The sequence below is a fragment of the Melanerpes formicivorus genome, unplaced genomic scaffold, assembly GCF_026170545.1.
Source record: "Melanerpes formicivorus ecotype bairdi unplaced genomic scaffold, bMelFor1.0.p_v2 SCAF_18, whole genome shotgun sequence".
Classification (NCBI taxonomy): domain Eukaryota; kingdom Metazoa; phylum Chordata; class Aves; order Piciformes; family Picidae; genus Melanerpes; species Melanerpes formicivorus.
The window spans coordinates 12,748,410-12,773,810 of record NW_027142370.1 but is presented as its reverse complement, the minus strand read 5'-3'; the positions used below and the strand labels follow the sequence as shown (position 1 = coordinate 12,773,810).

Below are 25,401 nucleotides of genomic sequence, written 5' to 3'. Positions count from 1 at the left end.
TCAAGCTACCATCAGCCTGATCTGATGGTAACTGTGGTGTGCTGATGCTAGAAGAGCCTGGTCCTGGTCACAGATCACAGAGTGACAGGGCTTGGAAGGGACCTCTGGAGATCACTGAGTCCAAACCCCCTGCCAGTGTAGGATCACCTAGAGTGGGTGGCACAGGATGGCATCCAGCTATCTTTGGAATGACTTCAGAAATGGAGACTCCACAGCCTCTCTAAGCAGCCTGCTCCAAGGCTCCATCACCGTCAACATAAAGTTCCTCCTCGTGTTTAAATGGAGCTTCCTACATTCCAGTTTGTCATAGAATTGTTAAGGTTGGAAGGGACCTCAAAGATCATGTAGTTTCAACCCCCCTGCCACAGGCAGGGACACCTCACACTGAAGCAACTCATTCATAGAGTCATAGAATGGTCCAGGCCAGAAGGGACCTCCTGAGGTCATCCAGACCAACCCCCTCGGCAGTCAGCAGGGACATCCTCAACTAGATCAGGTTGCCCAGAGCCCTGTCCAGCCTCACCTTGAATATCGCCAGGGAAGGAGCCTCAACCACCTACCCAGGCAACCTGTTCCAGTGTTCCACCACCCTCATGGAGCACAACTTGTTCCTCACATCCAATCTCAACCTGCTCTGCTCTAGTTTGAAGCCACTGCCCCTGGTCCTGTCCCTGCACGCCTTTGTGCCCGTTACCTCTTGTCCTGCCACAGGGCACCACTGAAAAAAGCCTGGCTCCATCCTCTGAACACCCACCCTTGAAGTATTGATCAGCATTGATGAGATTTCCCCCTCAGGCAGCTCTTCTCTAGGCTATAAAAGCCCCAAATCCCTCAGCCTGATCTTGTCCTTCTCTGTACCATGCGACAACCTATGGAGCTGTGTGCAAGTTATTCAAGCTGTGGGCAGGTTATTTGAGCTTTCTGGGCCAAAAAGAAATGTTCACTTCATTTCAGAGCAGGTGGAGCCTCCTATGCTTTAAATCACTGCTCTGACTCTGTGGCTGAGCAGTCAACTAAATTTGATCTAAGAAAATGAAGAGAAGGACACGGCCAAGGCTATGGGGAGAGCAGAGCTCTTCATTTCAGCAGCAGAGTGCATTTACACTGGGCCAGGTGTAATGCCAGACTGTAACCTAAGGACCTACAGGATCAAATTCTCTTCTAACCTGTACCTTGTACAATCAGATCCCCCAGGGATGCTCCATGTAGCTGGATTTTACTGAGGGTATGGAAGCTGATGATACAAAGTGGACATTACTTGCTATCTACTGTCTCAGCAAATTTCTGCAAGGGTGCATGCAAAGGAAGATTGCATGTGGAGCAGCATGGACCATTTGGGGCTCTTTAGGGGAAGAGCTACTGCAGGGAGGTCAGTGAAGGTAGCTAGGTCAAGAGCTGGAAGACAGGATGCATGGGCAGGGGCTGAAGGAGATAGACAGTTTCAGGCTTGAAATATTGAGGGAGATCTTCTTGCTTTCCAAAGCTACCTGATGAAGGTTTCTCTCTTTTACAGAATTAACCAGGTTGGAGATGACCTCACAGATTATCAAGTCCAACCTTTTCACCCAACACCATCCAATCAACTAAACCATGGCACCAAGTGCCTCATCCAGTCTCTTCTTGAACACTTCCAGTGATGGTGACTCCACCACCTCCCTGGGCAGCACATTCCAATGGCCAATTTCTTCCTAACATCCAGCCTGAACTTCCCCTGGCACAGCTTGAGACTGTGTCCTCTTGTTCTGGTTGCCTAGGAGAAGAGACCAACCCCCACCTGGCTACAACCTCCCTTCAGGTAGTTGTACACAGCAATGAGGTCTCCCCTGAGCCTCCTCTTCTCCAGTCTCAGAACCCCCAGCTCCCTCAGCCTCTCCTCACAGGGCTGTGCTCCAAACCCCTCCCCAGCTTTGTTGCCCTTCTCTGGACACTTTTGAGCAATGACTGTTGTGTGAAATCAGAGCTACCATAAAATCCTTTGTGAAAAAAATGTTTTCAGCTTTCTGAATGTTTATATTCAACTTTCTGGCCACAGCAAATCATCTTCTTGAAGACAACAGAAATACCAAGTGACTGAGGGAAGTTCTAGATCTGTGTTTGGCACACAATGCCTCAAAGGCTGTGTAACTTCCTCGTGCCACTCCACACGTTATTCAGCTCTACATGGCACATATCCAACTTCTGCATCAGGAGAGGGGGACATCTGAGCTTGGCAGCCCTATGAGCTGGGCAGATTTGACTGGCAGATGGCCACAGGGACGGGAACATGCTGGGTTAGGGCAGCACTGTCACCTGAATGAGGCCCCAGCACATCTACAAGAAGGTTCATCAGTGCCCCGTTGTGCTTTCCCTTTGGTTATTGTTCCTGCACTGCTAAAGGCTCCAGCTTAGCCAGGCAAATCATTACAGCATTCTCATTTGCTCCAAAGGTTTGGTGCACTTAAAGTTTCTTCCTGAAGTCTTCATCAGATGTTTGTGGTGTTTCCACAGAAGAGGAGGAAGATGCAGGTCAAACAGGCATCAACTGCTCCTACTGCAGAGTCTGCAACCATCTCCACCAACACAGGTCCCAGGTCACACATCTCCATGTGGGAAATGATCTCACTGAGCTACACTGGGCTGGAGTGGGTAAAAAGCCTGAGTTCTGTCAGTTGTGACTGCCCTAGCTGCTGGATATCCTTCCTGAAATCCAACATGCAGGCAAGCCTTTGTGAGTCCTTTCTGTCTCATTTTAAATGGCTGTTGGGAGTTTCTGGGAAGCAGCACTGGGAAACTTCAGTTTGAATCCATTAACACAGTACCCACTTGGCTCACCAAAGAGAGCCTCTGGCATTGGACTCCTTTGTAACTTCAGTCAACAAAGAACAAAAGAGCAACGTTTGGGGCAAAAGGTCTGACAGTAGAGTCAGTGGCAGTTTCTCAAGTACTTTGGAAACCTCACACAACTCCCCAGATAACAGAAAAACATCAAAAACAAAACAAAACAATGCAAATCAACAAGAAAAGAAAAAAAGGAGAAAATTCTGCTGCAGTTGGAGAAGCAGATAACAGAACTTCCCCCCCTGCTCACCCTCTATGGGCTACCAGTTCAAACATCTGGCATCTCACATAGAATGGTTTGGGTTGGAAGGGATCTTAAAGATCATCCAGTTCCAATCCTCCTGCTATGGGCAGGGACACCTCCCACCTGCCCAGGTTGCTCAAGGCCTCATCCAGCCTGGCCTTGAACACCTCCAGGGAGGGCACATCCACAACCTCACCAGGCAATCTGTTCTAGTTTTAGAAATCCAGTGTTTAAATGCAGAACAAGTCCATGTAGAAAACATACCTGCAGACAGCACACACAAAACAGTCTGGGTGGTAGGTTTTGCCCAGTGCTGAGACCACTTCTCCCTCAATGAACTGATCGCAACTGAAGCATCGTGTGCCATAGAGTCTCTGGTAGTCCAAAGTACAAATGTAGTCTCCCTGTCTCACAAAGAATCCTCCTTGAGCCAGGTCACATCCACAAGCTGCAGGAAGAGAAAAAGCAGACTCAGACAGCTGGAAAAGCAAAGCTCAACTCTCTGAGATGAATCTGATTTTTCAACCATGATCAGAACGGTTCCTTGTGGAGTATTTAAGCACTTCAATCTGTGGTCAGAAGCCCATATAACAGTTGTGTCTCCAAACCCCACTATTTGTATAGGAAATCACACCAGTGATGTGTTTTGTACATAGTTTGGGTTTATTCCATGGAAAACTATTAACTCAGTGCAGAGAATGAAGTCTTGAGGCATTAAAACCCAGCACCATTAACAGGACAAAGGAAATGCATAAAGGACATAAACCTGCCAAAGCCAGAGCATCAATGGTACAAAGAAATGCCTCTGACAGGTTACAACTGTCTGATACTCCTTCTGGACACAACTGAAATACTGCTCCCTCCAAACATGGGGTCTGATGTGCAAGGCAACTGCTGCAAACTTCCACAAATTAACAAGATCACAGAAGGGCAGAAGTTGGAAGGGGCCTCTGGAGATCTTCTGGTGCAATGCCCCTGCCAGACCAGGGTGCACAGGATGGCAGCCAGGTGGGTTTGGAATGAGCCCAGAGATGGAGTATGTTTAGAGGCAACTGCCACATCTTCCTCTCCTAGGACAGGAAATCAGAATTATGTCACAGACCCACTCCTACCCAACACTTGTCATCCAAAAGGAGTGTCTGGAGGCAGAGTTATTTAAAATCCAGAAAGAGTTCCCAGCCATTGCTGGTGTTCATCTTAGCAAAACAAGAAAGGCTCTGCCAGCACAGCACTTGTGATAATGAAGAGACTAACACTGGGTAACTCAGCTGCTTGCCTTGGTGTTACTCTGCACACCAAGGCAATGCCCTACCCTGAGCAGTAACAGGCTGCAGGAGGAAATTTAAAGCAGTTAGTAAATGTGTGTTTGCCTCTTCTTGGGGCATTGGGCAGTAAGCCAGTGACTGGGTGTGCTGTGGGCCTTGAGGTGGAAGGCAGCCACAGTGTTTCTGAGGAGGGTACCTCAGGATGGCTTCTCTGACAGCTCAGTAATTCCACTCATTAGGATGGTCTCCGGTGACCTGCCACCAACATACCTCACATAGCTCTGAGGGGTTCCTCTAATTGCTTACAAGCAGACTACTTTCCCCCCCAGCCCAGTGTCTGTAGCAGCATCTGGGGCACTGTCATTTGCGCTGTGTGATTTCACAGTCAATCTAACTCCATAATTCTTTACTGCCTACAGCCTGTAAAAATAAATAGCAGCAATAGCAATTAATTAATGCACTCTAAACATGCTGCTAGCCTGCTGTTGTATGTCATCAGTGTTCCATTTGCACTGCACCAATAGCAAACGCAGCCCTGTTTCCCTCGCTGCCAAATGAGCCGGCTGAACATAGATTCATCTTTGGGCTGTGTCCTGAGAGACTCAGAGGATGCTGCACTTGCTGTGTTGCTAACAGTAAAATGCCCTGGTCTTCTTGTCATCCAGTTCTGCTTTCAGCCTGACAGACAATCAAGTGTTCTGCTTATCAACCTGCAAATGTATGTATAAAGTCTATTTTTCCCCCCTCCCATTCATTGCCTACTGTAAGCAACCAGGCATGAAACAAACACGGGAGAGAGAGGCAAAGACCTCAAAAATCAAAGAAGAACAAAGACTCCTTCAGAACATTTACAGATGATTAGAATAGAATAGAATAGAATAGAATAGAATAGAATAGAATAGAATAGAATAGACTAGAATAGAATAGAATAGAATAGAATAGAATAGAATAGAATCAACAAGGTTGGAAAAGACCTTAGAGATCATCAAGTCCAACCTGTCACCCAACACCTCCTGACAACTAAACCACGGCACCGAGTGCCATGTCCAATCCCCTTTTGGTGATCCCACTACCTCCCTGGGCAGCACATTTCAATGGCCAATTACTCTTTCTGGGAAGAACTTTCTCCTCACCTCCAGCCCAAACCTCCCCTGGTGTTAGGGAGAAAACAAGATCTCAGCTTTCTCACAGCTAATAGAGGTTTTCTTCCTCAGCCCTGCAGCTTGATGTCCATTTCTAGCACTTTCCACAGTCTCTGAGGTGGATGCTGGTGACTGACTCAAGATCCCAAGAAGGACAGGTAGTATACTGTTGACATACTTCTCATCTGGCAGCTAAATTACATGTCTGCATGCAGCACTGATGCAGTCTGGGAGCCCATTCTCCAAAAGCCCATGACTCAGTCTGGAAGATTTCTCCTGGCCTCTGTGCCTGTGAGAAGCAAAAGCAATCACCTGGCAAACTTCCACCGACTCCATCTCAACCTGACCTGCAATTAATGTGAAGCAGTCTAAGCCCATTTACAGAAGGTAACTGTCACTGTGATACTCCTGTTATGCGTTCTGCGGCAGGTGAGCCCAAGTAATTGGCCATTGGAATGTGCTGCCCAGGAAGGTGGTGGAGTCACTGTCCCTAGAGGTGTTCAAAAAAGGATTGGATGTGGCACTTGAAGCCATGGTTTAGTTGTCAGGAGGGGTTAGGTATTAGGTAATAGGTTGGACTTGATGATCTCTGAGGTCTTTTCCCACCTGGTGGATTCTATGATTCTAAGTAGGCTTTCCATGAAGGTTTTGGGGAAGTCTTCCCCAGCTGGAAGTTTACTGACTATGCAAAGTCTTTGTGGGGATATTAGCTGAATATCAGGTCACCCAGAGCTTTGGACAATTTACACCTGAAACTTCTGTCTATAGGTAAGGCACCAGCAAGACAGGAGGAACTATGGATGGTACACAATGCACTCACTGCCCAGGTAGCACTGATTATGTCTAAGTCTTTCCAAGCAGATGTTTGTGAAACTAAGGATACTCAAGCCTGTCAGTCACTGACAGTATTTCAGCTGTACTATCTGACTGGCAGCTATAATCTCAAGGCCTGGAACACCACCCACTTTGTTACAGTCCTGGGTAAACAAAAATAGGAATATGCAGCCCCAGGAAATCTGGGGCAGACCTTCCCCTCCTCAGCTCCCAGCCAGGAACTGCAGGAGGGTAGACAGGCCAGCCAGAGGAAAACCAGACTGGAGTGGAAAAGATACTGTGGGAATAGAGCATATCCCTCTCACCACACTGCACCATGCACGTGCAGCCTTGATAAAGCCATGAAGGAGACAGTGCAGACAACACCCACACAAAGCTCCCAGCCAGACTGCCCATCATGCCCACACTGTCTCTGAGGAGAACACACTTCAGGGCAGGAACACCCCTAAAGAGTCAGAATGCTCTTATCAGACTGACAGAGCACTAATGACTCAGGTGTACTAATTAACATGAAGGGGAGTTTGGGGAGTTTCCTGTGCACTGTGTAACTTGACTCCTATAATTTACAGGAGCTGCACATCCATTCATTTCTGCATTTCCATTTTCCTGCTGGAAAGTGGGATTTCCCAGTACCTTACAGACACTCTTACTGCCCCTACAAAAGCTCTCCTGTAGAGTTAAGGGTGACACGGTCCAGTGGTCATGGAGGCATTGGGGAGGAGGCTGGAGTGGGAGGTCTTTTCCACCCTGAATGATTCTCTGAAATCCTCACAGTGCTACATGTGTGGCTGCTCCAAGCTACTGAAAGAACCCCCAGGACAACTGGAAAAGTTGTCTGGTTTATATTGATTTATTCTTTTAAGGAACCAAGTTGGTTATGTAAGCTTTACAAGCATGCTCAAGCTATTTAAGAAACAGAGGAATGTGCTTTACACCACCTCCAACCTAATAGTACCTTAAGTGTTTATGACAAAATATTGCTGTCATTTGCCAGATTAATTACAACAGCTTCCTTTTTCTCTTCTTTTCTAGATAAAAAAAACCCAAACAAACTTGTAAAGCAACAACACTCAATATATTTCAGATGATTTTTCATAATGGTGCCTTGGGTGTCAGTTAGAGGTTTGCAGATGAAGTGCTCGCTCCGACTAGGCACAGATGGTCTGGTGTTAATGAGTTGAAGCAAGCGGGAGGTGGAACACCACCACCGTGCCAGTGATGAATTTTAGGCAACAGCTCTCTCTGGGTCTCCACAGAGGGTTCACACCACCTTAGTGCATGAAAACGCCCACCAGCTACTCCAGCATGCTGGCCGTGTCCCTGCTGTGTCCCCATGGGAAAGAGCATGGTACAGAAAGTCGCCCTGCCAAAAGGCATCTTTGCACCGACACTCTGTCCTGGTTTAAGGCTGGACAGATCCTCTCTTGCCCCTGAAAGGGGCAAAAGGATGACACTCACACAAATGGATTGGAAAGTGATGGAAAGTTGAAATGGAAAAGCGATTGGTGTTTTACAGAAATCTACAAAGCATAGAGGCAAAGAATCCCCAAGCATACAGAGTCCCTTACGCTACACCCAAAGGCCCCCAACGCTTCCCTTCTCCCCACCTGAGGGTGTACCCAAAACCCACAGGGCTCTTTCTGCCCCCCTAACTGCTAGGCTAGTCTCAGGCTGGCCAGGTCTGAGACTGCCCTCCCCACTTGTCCTCCTGGCATCAGGCCTAGCCAGGCCTAAGTGGCCTTGAGATACTCCCTCACTGTTACCCAATAGGGAGCAACTCCCACGGGAGCAAGAGGGAAGAAAGAGGAAGAGAAAGACTTTGCAGATGGATTTATAGGGTGCAGGATTTATGGGTAGGAATAGGCTGTTTCCTGTGTCCACCCATCTGGGTTGGACACCTGGGACACCGGAGGTGTAACTCACGTGGCAGCAACAGGAGGCACCCAGCCTAAACTGCCACATGCTTCCTGAGTGGGGAAAAACACTTGACCCTAGGAAGAGAACTTGAGCAACTCAACAGAATTACACAGGCTCTTCACAGGTGGGATATCTAGTGTGGGCTGAAGTCTTTATATGACTTAGAATAGAATTAGCCAGGCTGGAGAAGACCTTTGAGATCATCAAGTCCAACCTATCATCCAACACCATCTAATCAACTAAACCATGGCACCAAGTGCCTCATCCAGGCTCATCCTAAACACCTCCAGTGATGGTGACTCGACCACCTCCCTGGGCAGCACATTCCAATGGCCAATCTCTCTTTCTTGGAATAACTTCTTCCTAACATCCAGCCTAAACTTCCCCTGGTGCAGCTTGAGACTGTGTCCTCTTGTTCTCATCACAGGTTGCCTGGGAGAAGAGACCAACCCCCACCTGGCTACAACCTCCCTTCAGGTAGTTGTAGACAGCAAAAAGGTCTCCCCTGAGCCTCCTTTTCTCCAAGCTAAACAACCCCAGCTCCCTCAGCCTCTCCTCGTAAGGCTTGTGCTTGAGACCTCTCCCCAGCCTCATTGCCCTTCTCTGGACATATTCAAGTGTCTCGATATCCTTCTTAAACTGAGGGGCCCAGGACTGGACACAGTACTCAAGGTGTGACCTAACCAGTGCTGAGTACAGGGTCTCCATTCACTGGTGTCTGCTAAATCTACCCCTGCATTTCCAGTATGGTTAAGCACATCCTCCAGACATCCCTCTCTTCCCAATGAGGAACCAGCCCCTTGCAATGCAAACATTTGCACATGGCTGTATCTGCAGTTTGGACCATCCTCCAGAAATCTCAGTAATTACTGATTTGAAATCCTATTTCATGTGTTGCTTTCTAGTGTGACTTCTCAGCTTTTGGACAAGGAGGATGTAAATAAGGAGAGAAGAAAGGCAATGAAAAGACTAAAGAAAAATACAATTAATGAGACAATAAAGAGGGATGAAACATTGAAATGTATGCCCTGAAATAAAGCTTTCACTAAGGTGCTGATGTGATCTGGGGCTCTGAGCAATCTGATCTAATGCAAGGTGTCCCTGCCCATGGCAGGGGGGTTGGAACTAGATGATCTTTGAGGTCCTTTCCAACCCTAACAATTCCATGATTCTATGATCTGTTGGGACCAAAACACGAGGGGCTGCACAAAGTTCTTTATGAATACAAAGTATGTTTGCAGCAAGAATGTGATCAAACCAACAAAACCAAACTAGTAATTACTTCCTGACTGTGAGAGCTCACACTAACTGACCAAAATTGTTTTCATGCTTTCATTACTGAGTTGCTTTTGGAAAGTTAGTGATGAATTGCTTTTAAAGTTGAAGCTGAAAAATCCCCAAACCACAATGCAGAGCCATTTGCCACCACATTAAATGACTTTAGCACAGGCAAAGGTGGTTATCATCATTATTAATTTACTTTTTCAGTGAAATAAAATATGAACTTAATGTGCCATTGGTAAGTCAGCCCCACACATTGTCTTAGCTAGGTTCTCTGGGCACTGCACCAGAAGCCCACATTTGATAGAACTATAGAATTGTTAAGTGTTGGAAGGGACCTCAAGCATCATCTAGTTCCAACCCCCCCTGCCATGGGCAGGGACACCTCACACTACAGCAGGTTGCTCACAGCCACAGCCAGCCTGGCCTCAAAAACCTCCAGGCATGAGGCTTCCACCACCTCCCTGGGCAAACTGTGCCAGGCTCTCACCACCCTCATGGGGAAGAACTTCTTCCTAATATCCAGCCTGAATCTCCCCACCTCCAGCTTCATTCCATTCCCCCCAGTCCTATCACTCCCTGACACCCTAAGAGGTCCCTCCCCAGCCTTCTTGTAGGCCCCCTTCAGATACTGGAAGGCCACAATAAGGTCTCCTCAGAGCCTTCTCTTCTCCAGACTGAACAGCCCCAATGCCCTCAGTCTGTCCCGAGTTCCTGTCAGATGGAGTTAATATGATCTGGGACTGCAAACTCCTGAGGTACTCAGGAAGCAATGGGCATGCTGCTTGGAGTGCCTGACAAACAAGAGCCTCCACGCTCTTACCCAGTGCCTAAGATGCCACAGATGCCATCAGCCACTACTGCCTGGCCATAAATTGGGACTCAGAAACCTTACTAGTGAGCTTCTCGTAAGTGACTCGCGCTGCGAAACGTGAAACCCTGCGGCTGTGCTCAAACGCCAGTCCCTCACATCACTCAGTCAAGCTTTCAGCATATTTATATCCTAGCATGGGCATCTGACCTAACAAATTACTTTTACTTCCAACTTACTTCATGTTTTTAACCTTTTCACCCAATATTCTGTCTTAGTCCTTCCCATTAATACTGTCTCAAACACTGACCCTTAGGACCACAGCCCAGCTCAAAGCTGAATCACAGAATCATTCAGGTTGGAAAAGACCCTCAGGATCACCAAGTCCAACCCAGAACCCTACTCTACATGGTTCACCCCTAAGCCATATCCCCAACCACCACATCCAAAACACCTTTAAACATATCCAGGCTTGGTGACTCAACCACCTCCCTGGGCAGCACATTCCAATGCCTGTCCACTCTTGCTTGGAAAAGCTTCTTCCTAATGTCCAGTCTAAATCTACCCAGTTGCAGCTTGAGGCCATTCCCTCTTGTTCTATCACTAATTACCTGGGAGAAGAGACCAGCACCAGCCTCTCCACAACATCCTTTCAGGTAGTTGTAGAGAGCAATGAGGTCTCCCCTCAGCCTCCTCTTTGGCAAACTAACCATCCCCAGCTCCTTCAGTCACTCCTCTTAAGATTTATTCTCCAGGCCCTTCCCCAGCTTCCTTGCCCTCCTCTGCACTCAGTCCATCACCTTCACATCTCTCCTGTATTGAGGTGCCCCAAACTGACACAATACTTGCGGTGTGGCCTGACCAGAGCTGAGTACAAGGGGACAATCACCTCCCTGCTCCTGCTGGGCACAGCATTTCTGATACAAGCCAGGATGCCATTGGCTTTCTTGGCCACCTGGGCACTCTGCTGGCTCACATTCAGCAACCTGTCGATTAGAACCCCCAGGTCCCTTTCTGCCAGACAGCCTTCCAGCCACACTTCAAGATGTGCCACATCCTCATGCAGGTTGTGCTGACTGACACACGATTGTGTGCAGGTCTAGAGGTCATTTAAAAAAGAAATAAATACTTATTTGAATTTAGTCCCTGAGGCAAAGCAAGCCATGGCAGCATGGAAGACAGCATGTGCTGCATCCACAGCTAGGCAGCAGTCCAGGGAATTCTCATTAAGGGTAGGGTAATATAGACATACACATAGTGAAGCTGCCATAGCACAGTGGTTAGGACTTTAGATCTGTGGCTCAGGCTGCAAGCTCACTTAAAGGCCAAATCAGTAAAGGACAAAGCTGTGAGTTAGGGGTCTTCTGACATGAGCAGCAGTCTCCTACAAAGAACAGCTATTTTGCAGGGTTGCCTGGATTTTCCCTTTTTACCAGGGCAGAGGCTGCAGGATTTCTGCATGCAAGTAGATCTGCAAATGCACTACAGGCTGTCCTGCATTTGGTCTGCTAGAGGGACTGTCAAATACTAAGATGTACTTTCTGCTGCTATATAAAGCTATAGGAATGGCATTACCCAGACACCCTAGAAACACTGGGTCTTGAGTCAAAGTCCCAGGATTTCCTGGATACTCTGCTGGACATAGGTTAATGCCACTTTGGAAATGCCAGAACATTACAGAAAAAAACCCACACTTGAGAAATCACCTTCTTTCAGGAGTGTTTGTGCCTTTATGGAAGATTCAAGAGGCTCCTGAAGGGAGGTTGTAGCCAGGAGGGGGTTGGTCTCTTCTCCCAGGCAACCAGCAGCAGAACAAGAGCACACAGTCTCAAGCTGTGCCAGGGGAAGTTTAGGCTTGAGGTGAGGAGAAAGTTCTTCACAGAGAGAGTAATTCGCCACTGGAATGTGCTGCCCAGGGAGGTGGTGGAGTCACTGTCCCTGGAGATGTTCAAAGAGGGACTGGATGTGGCACTTGAAGCCATGGTTTAGCTAGTCATGAGGTATAGGGTGACAGGTTGGACTTGATGATCTCTGAGGTCTTTTCCAACCTTATTGATTCTATGATATAATCACAACACCTACATCTCTCCTGACTACAGTTCTGCATTAGCCTATGCTTTTACTGGATCACTAAATTACACTGCTGTAATTTGCCTAACACCATACCATGTGTGAGAAGCAGTCCTGACCTGACAGACACCTCCAGAATGAACTAGACAACACAGTTTCTTTCAGTCTGACAGTGTCATCAGTATTTCAACACCTTTTGCCCTTCTCCTGGGGGCTTTCATTACAGCAGCAAGAAAAAAAGGAGAGAATTCACAACCATGGGAACCAAGGCCAATGTGTCAGTAGTGGATCACCAGACACCAACCTGGAGTGAATCAAATAATTCCCCCCCAAAATGGATAAGCAGATAGTCACCCTGGGATTTAAGTATCACAGGCCAGCACACAACAGTCTGAGCAGATGTGGACATGGCCCAATACAGGGCATGCATTAGAAAGCTGAGAGAGAAATGGAGGAGACTTGACAGGGTGCTTGGTGCCATGGGTTAGTTGAGTAGGTGGTGTTGGATGATAGGTTGGACGTGGTGATCTTGAAGGTCTCTTCCAACCTGGTCTGGTCTGGTCTGGTCTGGTCTATTCTATTCTATTCTATTCTATTCAACCTCTGAATTAGCTAGCATAACCAGCCGGTCAAAGGAGGTGATTCTCCCCCTCTACTCTGCTCTGCCGAGACCCCACCTGGAGTACTGTGTCCAGTTCTGGAGCCTCTATTACAGGAAGGATCTGGAGGTGCTGGAAGGTGTCCAGAGAAGGGCCACGAGGATGAGCAGAGGGCTGGAGCTGCTCTGCTATGAGGACAGACTGAGAAAGATTGGGCTATTCAGTCTGGAGAAGAGAAGGCTCCAAGGAGACCTTATTGTGGCCTTCCAGTATCTGAAGGGGGCTACAAGAAAGCTGGGGAGGGACTTTTTAGGGTGTCAGGGAGTGATAGGACTAGGGGGAATGGAACAAAACTAGAAATGGATAGATTCAGATTGGATGTCAGGATGAAGTCCTTCCCCATGAGGGTGGTGAGAGCCTGGCACAGTTTGCCCAGGGAGGTGGTGGAAGCCTCATCCCTGGAGGTTTTTAAGGCCACGCTGGATGTGGCTGTGAGCAACCTGATCTAGTGTGGGGTGTCCCTCACCATGGCAGGGGGGATTGGAACTGGATGATCCTTGAGGTCCCTTCCAACCCTTAACAATTATGAGATTCTATAATTGCTTTGTAAATGTTAACTCTCTCCTAACCCTGCGTGTGTTCCACTGTGCTTCTCCCAAGCTGGCCTTCCTCAGGCCCCAGCTCCACAGTATATACTCCATAGGTTTATACCCATTCAAAACCCACTCTACTTTCAGGATTTATGGTGCTTATAAACTTACAGTAAGTAGCCATAAAGCTTACAGCAAATCCTTTCAGGCACGGGCTGGATTGTAAAGCACGCTTGGGAGGTTTGCAGGACCATGAAGTCACAGGCCCTTGGCTCCTCAGGAGCAGCTGTCACAAACACTTACCTTTGCAAACAAAGCACTTAATATGGAAATATTTGTTCTGAACTCTCAAAACTTCTCCTTTGCATGGGTCCCCACAGTTATGGCAGAGAATTGCAGTACTTGATGGCTTCTCCAGTTGGCTGTGCACAGCCTGTGATTGTGAAACTGCAAGAGAAAACAAAAGAGGAGAGCATTTGAAGGAAAAAAAGCCATCATATGAATCTTCTGTAAGACCTTGAAATAATGACAGTTACCACCTGGGAGAAAACAGGTTCAAGCAGATAAAACAGTTTGAACTTCTGGTGTTGGCCAGTACAGGACAAAAGATAAGCTAAAGGAGCTGAGCCGAGCCAAGCTTCTAATTTCATGGCTTTGAAAGTGCACATCTGCAACATTTCAGTCATAATTCAGCATTGCTGAGAGAGGAAAGGACTCACATCAGCAAGTCCTGAGAGCCTGTGTCTGGCTGTCACAAAATGCTTTGTCACATTTTCTCCTCGAGAAGTCAGACTGTAGGTTAAAGCTATTGGTTTTATCCAAAACACCTTTAATGGGATTGAGTGACTATAGCCCTGGGAGCTACTGATCTTTAAAGCCCAAGGTGAGAGCCTTTAGAATTGATGTTAAGATAGAAACACACTTGTGTAGATGTTGGGAGCACATAGTCCCAAAACCTTGAGAGCTCTGTACACACCATGTCCTTCTGCTCACCAAGCAAAGACTGCTGTTGCTTAGCACAAATCCCAGGATTTCCAGAGAATCAGGATTATCTAAATCAAATATTAAGGGAATTAAAAACTTGCTGCCATCTTGTGATGCAAATCAGAAACTGCATTTATTGGGTTGCTGTCACGAGCTGGCACCCCACTGTGTGCTGTGGAACAGGTGAGGTGTGACCTTATTCTTGCAGTTCTGCTGCAGTGCTTGCATCAATTTTTTATTACAGGGTACTTAGGTGTCTGGGGAGCACACATCAAGGCTGTTAATGATGAAGGGGCTCTACTATGACACAACAGACTTGGCCTTCTCCTTGTGTGAAGAACTAGTAACAGGAAAATACAGTGAGCACTTGTCCTGGTGTTAAGTAAATGACAAAATGTAATGAACATTCTGCAATGTGCTGTGCTTATTCCAAGACAGGAAGCAACAGCAATGCCAGGGATGACACAGAGAGGCAGACAGGGCAAGAAGGACAAGGAACTACTGGAGAGAGTCCAGTGCAGAGCTGCTAAGATGCTGAGGGGATTGCAGCATCCACCTTGTAAAGAGAGGCTGAGAGAGCTGGGGCTGGTTAGCCTGGAGAGGAGCAGACTTAGAAGGGATCTCATCAATGCTGGCCAATAGCTAAAGGGTGAGTGTCAGGAGGATAGAGTCACACTTCTTAGTGGTGTCCAGGGACAGGACAAGGGGCAGTGAACACAAACTGGAACACAGGATGCAAGGGAAAAAAAAATCTCTACTTTGAATGTGGCAGAGCACAGGAACAGGCTGCTCAGAATGGTTGTGGAGTCTACATCTGCAGGCATTCAAAACCTGCCTGGATGTGCTCCTGGGTGGTTTATTCTGGGTAATCCTGCTCCAGCAGGGGGGTTGGACTGGAGGAACTCCAGAGGTCCTTTCCAACCCCTACCACTCTGTGATGGCACTGTCAATTTGAACACATTATAACATGTGTCATCCACCTCCTGTTCTCTGATTTCTGACTTGGCTGCGCTTCTTCCACTATTCCAATCCCTTCCCCACTGCCAGCACCTTGTGGTGGTACTTGAAAGACTTTTCCACATCCACTGACTTTAGGGAGTGAGCATTTCAGTGAGATGCTGAGCCTGTACTTCCAGGGCTCAGAAACTCCTGGTCTTCTAGAGGAGTTTCTGCAAGTCTGGTACCTTCTACTCCTGCATGCGAAGTGGCTGCTCCTTTTATTCCCCAAGGAGATACATGGGATAGAGCCGCCCATGGCATTCATTATTCACCTCCCATTAGCATTCTGCCTTGTCTGTTGACATTACACATTCTGGGATTGTCAAAAAAAGTCCTGCTGAAGGTAACATGAACTCTGGAGCTATTACTGAAGCCCTGGTTATAATTAAGTACATTTCCAACCTAAACAGCACAGCACTACAGGCAGTCAGAAGACTGTAGAAAGGGAGATGCCCAAATTGACACAGAGTAAATAGTGTGCATGGGTCAAGCTCCTGCAAGGGGCTAACTTAATCCTCAAAAGAAAATCCAGGAAACTGAATGTTGCAGCACTTAACTTTTTGACATGAGAACTCTGTACTGTAACCTGCCCAAAACATACTACCCACCCTCAAAGAGAATCAACCCTGGAGGAAACTGAAGCCGAGCGTTTCCCTCAGCTGCTTCATCGAGTAGCTGCTAAATGTGGACAAAGAAGGTTTGCCCCCTCCAGAATTACTAACAATAATCAAATTGGAGCATTTAATTCAGGCAAGGCTTGACTTAAAAAGAGCTGAATACACCCAGAACACTTTGGCCTGAAAAGTTCCACTTGAAATATAAAATTCTGATTGGATTGATGAAATGCTTGACTTATTGCCACACTCGACCCTTCCCATGGCTGAGGCTTTTGGAACAGCATCTCTCCAGAGGTGCTAGTGCCTGGCTGGTGTGGTGACACACAGACAGCACTTATCTCATGCCATAGAGTGTCCCATGGGCAGGGCAGTAACCTGGTCAAGGAGTGAGAGCCACAGCCAGAGCCTGTAGCTCTGCCCTATGAGGATCAGCTGAGGGAGCTGGGATTGTTTAGCCTGGAGAAGAGCAAAGTCTGACAGAAGTGGATCAACATCCACTGAATCCACCAAAATCCCAATTTGTGATCCAAACCTCTCCCTTTGTATAAGCACAGCTCCTAAAGCCTTGCTAGCCTCAATAGGCTTTAACAGCAGTGGGGAGCAGGATGAGGACAGGATTTGGCTGAGACAGGAGTGTTTTGGAAGCAGCACAAGACAAGATGATGGCAGTGGCAGAAGGGAGAAGATTAGTGAGAACCTGGTCATGCTCTGCTTCGGAGTCTGGGATGGAAGATGTCACCTTCCCTCTGCTGTGAGCAAACTGCTGAGGGAAATCAAACCCTTGGCAAAAAATCCTGTCTAGGATCAGTCTACACAGAGGATGACAAACCCCTTTGCCATCAGGCGCTCTGACAGCCAAATGAGACAAATCCTCAAGGTAGATCACAGACATGGTGAAGAAACATATGGCCAGAAACTGCAGAGCTCACATGCCTGAGGCTTTTTGCAGTCTAGGGCATTTTGGTTTAACTTAGCATTAAGGGCCCACAGAAGCCATTACTGAGAACTATTCCTGGATGGAGAGTGCTGAACCAGAGCCCAAAAGCAAAACCAAAAGGGCTGGGGGGATGGTCACCTCCTCTGTTCTTCTGTTGGGCTGGCTTGGGGTTTTTTGTGCATCCCGTTCTGGAGGATGAGTTGAAAAAGTGCAATCCTTCCCTTTCAGGCTCATACAAATATAATTTCATTGGCCGCCAAAAAGCAGCCTTCCATCAGCAGAAAAGCTACATCCATTTTCTTGAGGAGCTGTCAGCACTACTGGGTCCTCTATAAATTGACCAGAACATTCCTTCTTCATGACCCATTACCTTCACTTCATGATATGGAGACAATTTGTTTTGAAGGGGAAAAAAAAGAAATTAGACATCAATATCTACAACATCAATACCCTTATCAATAACAGACCTGTCAGCCTGACCTCAGTGCCAGGCAAGATCATCAACAGGTCATCTTGAGTGCAATCACACAGCACTTACAGGATGGCCAAGGGATCAGGCCCAGGCAGCATGGATTTAGGAAGGGCAGGACCTGCCTGGCCAACCTGACCTCCTTCTATGACCAGGTGACTGCCTGGTGGATGTGGGGCAGGCTGTGGACATAGGCTACCTGGACTTCAGCAAGGCCTTTGACACCGTCCCCCACAGCAAACTCCTGGCCAAGCTGTCAGCCCATGGCTTGGACAGCAGCACTCTGAGATGGGTTAGGAACTGCCCAGAGAGTGGTGATGAATGGTGCCACAGCCAGCTGGTAGCCAGGCACTAGTGGTGTCTCCCCAGGGATCAGTGCTGGGCCCCAGCCTGTTCAATCTCTTTATTGATAATCTGGATGAGGGGATTGAGTCCATCATCAGTAAATTTGCAGGTGACACCAAGCTGGGGGCAGGAGTTGATCTGTTAGAGGGCTGAAGGGCTCTCCAGAGGGACCTTACCAGGCTGGACAGATGGGCAGAGTCCAAGGGCAGGAGATTGAACACATCTAAGTGCCAGGTTCTACACATTGGCAACAACAACCCCATGCAGTGCTACAGGCTGGGGTCAGAGTGGCTGGAGAGCAGCCAGGCAGAAGGGGACCTGGGGGTACTGGTTGAGAGTAGACTGAACATGAGCCAGCAGTGTGCCCAGGTGGCCAAGAAGTCCAATGGCATCCTAGCCTGCATCAGCAATAGTATGGCCAGCAGGAGCAGGCAGGTCATTGTGCCCTGTATTCTGCACTGGTTAGGCCACACCTCGAGTCCTCTGTCCAGTTCTGGGCCCCTCAGTTTAGGAAAGATGTGGAGTTGCTGGAATGTGTCCAGAGAAGGGCAACAAAGCTGGGGAGGGGTTTGGAGCACAGCCCTGTGAGGAGAGGCTGAGGGAGCTGGGGTTGCTTAGCCTGGAGAAGAGGAGGCTCAGGGGAGAACTTATTGATGTCTACAACTCCCTGAATGGAAGTTTTAGACAGGTGGGGGTTGGTCACTTCTCCCAGGCAACCAGAACAAGAGGACACAGTCTCAAGCTGCACCCAGGGAGGTTTAGGCTGGAGGTTAGGAAGAAATTCTACACAGACAGAGTAATTGGCCATTGGAATGGTCTGCCTGGGGAGGTGGTGAAGTCATGATCACTGGAGAAGACTGATGGGGTGCTTGGTGCCATGGTTTAGTTGATTAGATGTTGGATTAGGTGTTGGATGATAGGTTGGATTCAATGATCTTAAAGGTCTCTTCCAACCTGGTTAATTCTATTCTATTCTATCCTGAGTATCACGTGATAGAACGAGACGAAACTGCTTGAAATTGTGCCAGGGGAGGTTTAGGTTGGACATTAGGAACTATTCTTTGCTGCAAGAGTCATCAGGGATTGGAACAGGCTGCCCAGGGAGGTGGTTGAGTCCCCATCCCTAGAGGTGTCAAAGAAATGTATGAACATGGCACTATGGGAGATGGTTCAATGACCATGGTGGTGCTGGGTGATGGTTGGACTCAATGATCTTAGAGGGCTTTTCTAAGCAAACAATTCTATGCCCTGCGATCAGTATCTACAATTACCACTGTCAGCTGCTAAGTTCATAGCAACATGCTGCCTTTTTTTGTTCCACATTCCAACTCTGTACCCAAACTGCACAGCTCTGCTAGCACTGATTTTTCTGCATGAAAGAATTAGCAGAAAAGTATCTCTGTGCTGACACTGAAACCTTTCATCTCCATAGCCAGAGGTGGTTACTGCAAAACAAAATACACCAACACGAGACCCAAATACCATTTGCCCACTAAGCATTTGAGATACAAGGCAGAAAGGTTGATTGATGAAATGCTGTTATCAAGTGATTTGGGGAGGGTGTGGCTCACAGCATCCCAGAGGGGAATTAAATTTGCAATCTTCTTTGAGCAGGATTAAAGGAGAAGCAGATGAGTGCAGCAGCACCCGACCAGAATTAGAGACTGGAGTTCAAGCTGCCTTTTTTTTTCCTGCCAAACCTTTCTTGTGTGGCCTCAGTCAAAACACTCAGGGTTGGATTTCAAAACAGCCAGTTGAAAGCTCAGGAAACAAGCATTTAAGTGCCTCTAAATATCTGGTGAAGTATTATTCCTGAGGTTAAGCACAAAGGTGGCCCCTGCTCCCTCCCTGGGAGTGCTTCCAGTGCTGGTGTGGGGGTGAGGGTAATAAAACACCGTGGTGTGGTGATAACTGTCCTGTTCAGAGAACTACTTTAGAAAAGGAGCTTGCCTTTGGTTTTTCATAAGAACTGGAGATTCAGTATGGAGCCTTGTGGAGACCTAAGACCTTGATGGTTCTTTCACAAAAAGAATGAAAATGAAGAGCAACAGTTAAAAGGGGACTCCATGAGCTTTCCCCATTCAGCCTTCCAAACCATGCTCAGCAGAAGGGAAAAATCACAGAATCACCAAGGTTGGAAGAGACCTCAAAGATCATCAAGTCCAACCTGTCACCACAGACCTTGTGACTAAGCCATAGCACCAAGTGCCACGTCCAATCCCCATCCCTAACCCTGCCTGGCTATATACACAGGTGGTCCAGGCACCAGGGCAGGAGGGGGCACACGTGCCCAAATGGATGGGCACCAAACCTGCCAGAGCAGCAGAGGTGTAAGATGTTGTGCAACAGCTTGTGAGGTACCTCGTGTTAACCTGGTTTGCCATCTTTCTCAATCAGTAGCTTGTGTTAAAAGCAGTTCCCAGCCTTGTCATCACAACTCAACTCCTTTTCCTTCTATACATCTCACAACGAAGCAGAAGATGCCAAGGATAAAGGGGAAGCTAACCAAGTTTTGCTTTGAATGTCCACATTGTGCCATCCCTCAAGCCCTCCAGCTGCCCAGGGATGAACTGTTCCCACAACAGTGCACAAGAACTCACTTTCCCAGCTGGGCTTCTCTGCATCAGCTGGGTCCAGCTGCAGCCCCAGAAATGCTCTACTGCTCTTTCCAAGCCCTCTGCCGTGGCTCCTACAGCAAAGCACAATTAGTGCCTCTCTCTTTAGCTCCTAACACCACAAGACAGGCAATTCAGCAAATTCAGTATCACTTTATGTCAGTAGGTCCCTGTGTAACTGAATTCATTCACATGGTCCACAACTCAAAGAGAAAAAGGCTCAGGAGCTATGTTCTTTCCTCAAATGCCTTCCTGCTTCTGCTGCTTACAAACAGCTGCTTTTACAGTGCCCTTCCCCTGGCACTGGAGGGAGGACTGCATGCCCTTTCCAGCACTACCTACGGATTGTAATCAAAACAAAAACCTGTAGCTGATCTAGGACAGCAGGCAGCACAGTTGAAGCAACCTCTCTTTTCATTACTACTTACAGAGTTTATGGGATCAGAGCTGAAGGAGAGGTGGCATCCAGCAGATCGGGAATACGACCACATGCGTACGAGATGCAGCCCAGCCCGAGCGCTCAGCGCACCACAGCTCCAAACCGCGCCATATGCTCAGTGCAACATTCAGATCAACACAAACCAGCCCAGCATGAGCTAACCTCCTGCCCTCATTATTAGATGAAAATATTTACCAAATCCAAAGGCAGGCTAGAAATATATATCTCTCTCTTCTGGCTTTTAGGAACTGCAGCATTGTAAAAGCTACTTTTTGTGTGAGCTTAACAAGATCACATTGTAAAAGCTATTTTTGTGTGAGCTTAACAAGATCACACCGAGAAAGGAGCTAGGAACAGCACTCAAAAACATCTGCACCAAGCAATTGGTGGTTTTGCTGTTACAATCCAATATAAACTCTAACATCAACTGAAATTAACTAAAAGGAGGAAAGCTGTCAAACTGAGCTGTCAAAAAGCGCCAGCACCATTTGTCATTTCCCAACCATCGTTCACATCATTAAAACAATAGGAAGCATGATCTCAAAGCAGAGGTTTCACCACCTTCCTGCACTCAGAGGCGTTTCCACGTCACACAGAATAATCATTCCCACGGCAGGATCGGTGACTGAGCTCCCACAGCTCTGGCTGATAAAGAGAAGTCATCCCAGGCTCTCCACAACCTGGAGTCACCTCACTGTACCTGTATCTTCCGGCATTCCAACGTTAATTCCCTTGGAGTGGGGCAGTGCCAGCAGCCGCAGCGTGCCTGGCCGGTGGGTGATGATCTGTGCCCGAGCTGCAGCAGCCTGCGGTCACCCCAGTGCTCCGGCACCAGCGTGCCCAGGGGTCAGATGACTCCTGCAGCACCCACGCACAGGCTGGAGAGCAGCCAACACCTCGCTGCTGCCACCTTGCAAAAATAGCATCCTGCAGAAGCCTAAAGATTGTCTTCTCCATGGGCTAGGCCACCCTTGGCACGGGGCCTGGGAGGGACTGAGCGCAGGACGTGCCAGCGATGGTTGTGTTTGCATCAAGAGATGCCACCTGCCATAGCTACTGCGGGGGTGGGGGAAGGCTTAAAGGAGGAAAACCTGCAAACTGCCTGGCCACAAGTTACAAAGGGAGAGGCTGAGGTAGGTGAAAAGCCCCCTTGAGGCATCCACCTCAGTTCAGGAGGTCCCTATCACGGTGCAGGAAGGCACAGCACTGATGTTGGGGGAGATGCTGTAAGCTCATCTCACTCCCAAATGTGGTTAGTAAGGTATCTGGAAGGCAAAAATCTCTCCCCTGATTGCTCCTGTGGAGCTGGACTGGAATAACAGTGATGTGCTGAGCTATTTAAAGCAATACTTGCTTGCCCACTTATCATGTGAATACTCCATGAGGATTAAAATTGGTAGCTCTTACTTGCTGTGGACTAAATTTGTATGAAGCTAATAACGTGGCTTGCCTTTTTGAAAGGGGACTGCTGGCTTGAAGAATGAAGTGGCTAAGCATGGAGTAAAGTGCTGTGAGAGGAATAGTTTGCACCTCCCTTTTTCACAGCACAGATGAGTTTTTTTTCCCTGCAAGCTTCACAGAAGTGAAAATACTCTCCTCTCTCCAAAGCTCCCCATCCTTTACTCGCCCATTGCCTACTTGGTTACAAAGCAACAAAACCCCAGCTCTTCCTCTCCTTCAGCAAATAGGAATTACTCAGGGTGTAAATGTGAAGACAGGTCTCCACAGCTTCTGAAGCTGCTGAGGGAGGGCTGTGAAAGCAACACAGCTTGTGTGGCACCACGCACAAAGCACACAAGTAGTTCACTCCACTGCGTAGGTTGGAGCACGGATTGCACTGAATGACACTAAATCTACTGAGCTGATCCAATGTGTCTGCTGAAGGGTGAGTCTCCATCAACCTCACCAGTCCATGTCAAATCACCTCACAGAAAGGATAAAACTTTCCAGCCTCCATCAAGGAAATATATGGATGGAATCCCCATCCCTGGAGGTGTTTCTAAGAGGCAGAGATGTGGTGCTGAGGGATATGGTTGAGCACCAGCCTTGGTAGAATTAGAGTCAGATGATGGTTGGACTCAACATGCCCTGGAGGTTTCTTCCAACCCCTACCATTCTATGCAGTCCATCATTCTAAATGACCCCTGGCTGACATGGCCTGAGACCCAGAGAGCAGATCTGAAGATCCTAAGGTTCTGCACCCTGAATCAGAACTCTGAGTGATTCCATTGTAATTCTTACACATGCACTGCCTTGCAGCAGAAGACTTCTGGCATTAAACCCAATGGAATATTTCATTTTGTTTAACACTGTTGTGCTGTCTGTGTGAGGCCAAATCTATCCCTGCACTCTTCTGGATCACCATCAGCCTCCCTGGCTGAGCTCTCCAGGATCTGCCCTACTTACTTTTTCCCAGCAGCGACTTCAGCTTGGCAGGAAGGCAGAAGGCACTTGGCTAAGCAGCAATGTGCTGAAGGAACATCAATTAACAGGCAGGAAAAGTGAAAGCCCTTTCACTCTTGCGCAGCCTTTCCCTCTTGCACAGCCTTTCCCTCTGCTCACCAGGCTGCCTCCTTTTCACAGCCACATTTTGACATGAAGTGATCGTAATGTGCACTAATTTGTGTTTACAACTCCAGGTGAAACCCCTGCACCTCCCCTGCAGTCTCACAGCTTAACTACAGCACAGGAAAAAGCCATCCCCAAAGAGCTCAGAGGGGTTGGATGGTGCTGCTGTGGAACTCCAGGACTGACCACAGGCTCCGTGGGTACAGAGTCCAAGACTATTGCCCTTCATTAGCGTGATGGATTGACTCGAGGGAGCGTGACAAGAGACAGCAGTGACGGCAGCACGGCGACACAGCTCCGCCACTGCCTGCTGCCAAGCACCCAGAAAGCACAAAGGCTTTTACCTGGTTTCTCACATCAGCAGCAGCCAAGCACCTGTAAATCCCCTTTTGCAAGGTCATGGCAGTACAGTGCCCGTGCCATAGAAAAGGATGACGCACTTGGCTCCTCTCACAGCTTCAAGTGAAGCTCTGGTAGTCACAGCACTGCTGTGGTGGCTTGAAAATTCCCCCCAGCATTAAATTGCCAGACCAGCTCAGGCTGGAAGCCAATGAAGCTGTATTTACTAGCAAACCTACACTCTAAAATGAAATGCAATGAAGATGTACAAAATACAGAATAGAATAGAATAGAGTAGAGTAGAATAGAACAGAACAGAACAGAACAGAACAGAATAGAATAGAATAGAATAGAACAGAACAGAACAGAATAGAAATTAACCAGGTTGGAAGAGACCTTTGAGATCATTGAGTCCAACCCATCATCCAACACCATCTAATCAACTAACCCATGGCACCAAGCACCCCATCAAGTCTCCTCCTAAACACCCCCAGTGATGGTGACTCCACCACCTCCCTGGGCAGCACATCCCAATACAGTATTTATACATATTTACAGGTATTTGCAATTTACAAACAGCACAAGACCCCCCCCTCTGGCCAAAACCCAGGGGAACCAATAGCTTCCCCTTCCCTGCTCCCCTCCTTACGCCTCCCTGGACATAAAGGGACAAGAGAAAGAGCAGAGAATTGTTTGTTAGGATACTCAGCCAAAACAAACAACACAGCCAAGGTCAGCAAAGCCAAGCGGAAGCAACTTAGTGTCTCCCAGCGTCAGGGAACCGAAAACAGAGAGACCAAGTTGAAAGATCTAAGTTTTATGGAAGATATCCATCCAATGATATTGTTTAGAACTTATCATTATTTTCCTTTTCACACCCAGCCCTCCTGGACCCTTTTGTTTTTAAGGGCTGTTTCCCAAGGTACTTTCTGAGTTAGTTCCTTGAGTAACCTGAAGCCTGCCCCCCAGAAATCCAGAGTGGAGGTTTTGCTGCTGCCCCTCTTAGCTTGAATGCATATTGAACACTCAATTATCTCATGGTCTCTGGACCCCAGAGAGCCGCCAACCACCACATCTCCCACCAGCCCTTCTCTATTGGTAAAAAGAAGGTCAAGCAAAGCCTTACCCTGGTAGGTTCACGCAGCACCTGGGATAAGAAGCTGTCCTCCATACACTCTAAGAACCTTCTAGACTGCCTCCTCTCTGCTGTGTTAAGTTCCCAGCAGATATCAGGCAGGTTAAAGTCACCCATAAGAACAAGGTCTGGTGATCTTGAGACAGCCTCTAGCTGCCTATAGAACAATTCATCAACCTCTTCATCTTGGCTGGGTGGTCTATAACAGACTCCAACCAGGATGCCTGCCCTGTTTGCCTTCCCTCTAATTCTCACCCACAGGCACTCAACCTGATTGTCCCTGATCTCTAGTTCCATGGCATCTAGAGCCTTTCTGATGTATAGGGTCACCCTTCCACCTCTTCTCCCTCGCCTGTCTCTCCTGAAGAGCCTGTAGCCATCAAT

The 25,401-nt window shown here is 47.9% G+C and overlaps 1 protein-coding gene across 11 annotated transcripts in view; it reads right to left on the bottom strand.

Moving 5' to 3' along the window:
- The window catches only part of ABLIM2 (actin binding LIM protein family member 2), a 152,244-nt gene that overhangs the window by 93,013 nt on the left and 33,830 nt on the right, over positions 1–25,401 (bottom strand). For 10 of the 11 annotated variants that reach the window (XM_068149656.1, XM_068149658.1, XM_068149660.1 and 7 more), the window contains exons 2-3: positions 13,874–14,017; positions 3,326–3,509 (exon numbers count right to left, since the gene is read on the bottom strand). In XM_068149656.1, coding sequence (XP_068005757.1) covers positions 3,326–3,509; positions 13,874–14,017 — 328 coding nt within the window. Of the gene's footprint in view, positions 1–3,325; positions 3,510–13,873; positions 14,018–21,675; positions 21,758–25,401 lie in introns of those variants that run through there. The other variant, XM_068149657.1, reaches the window with a different exon arrangement.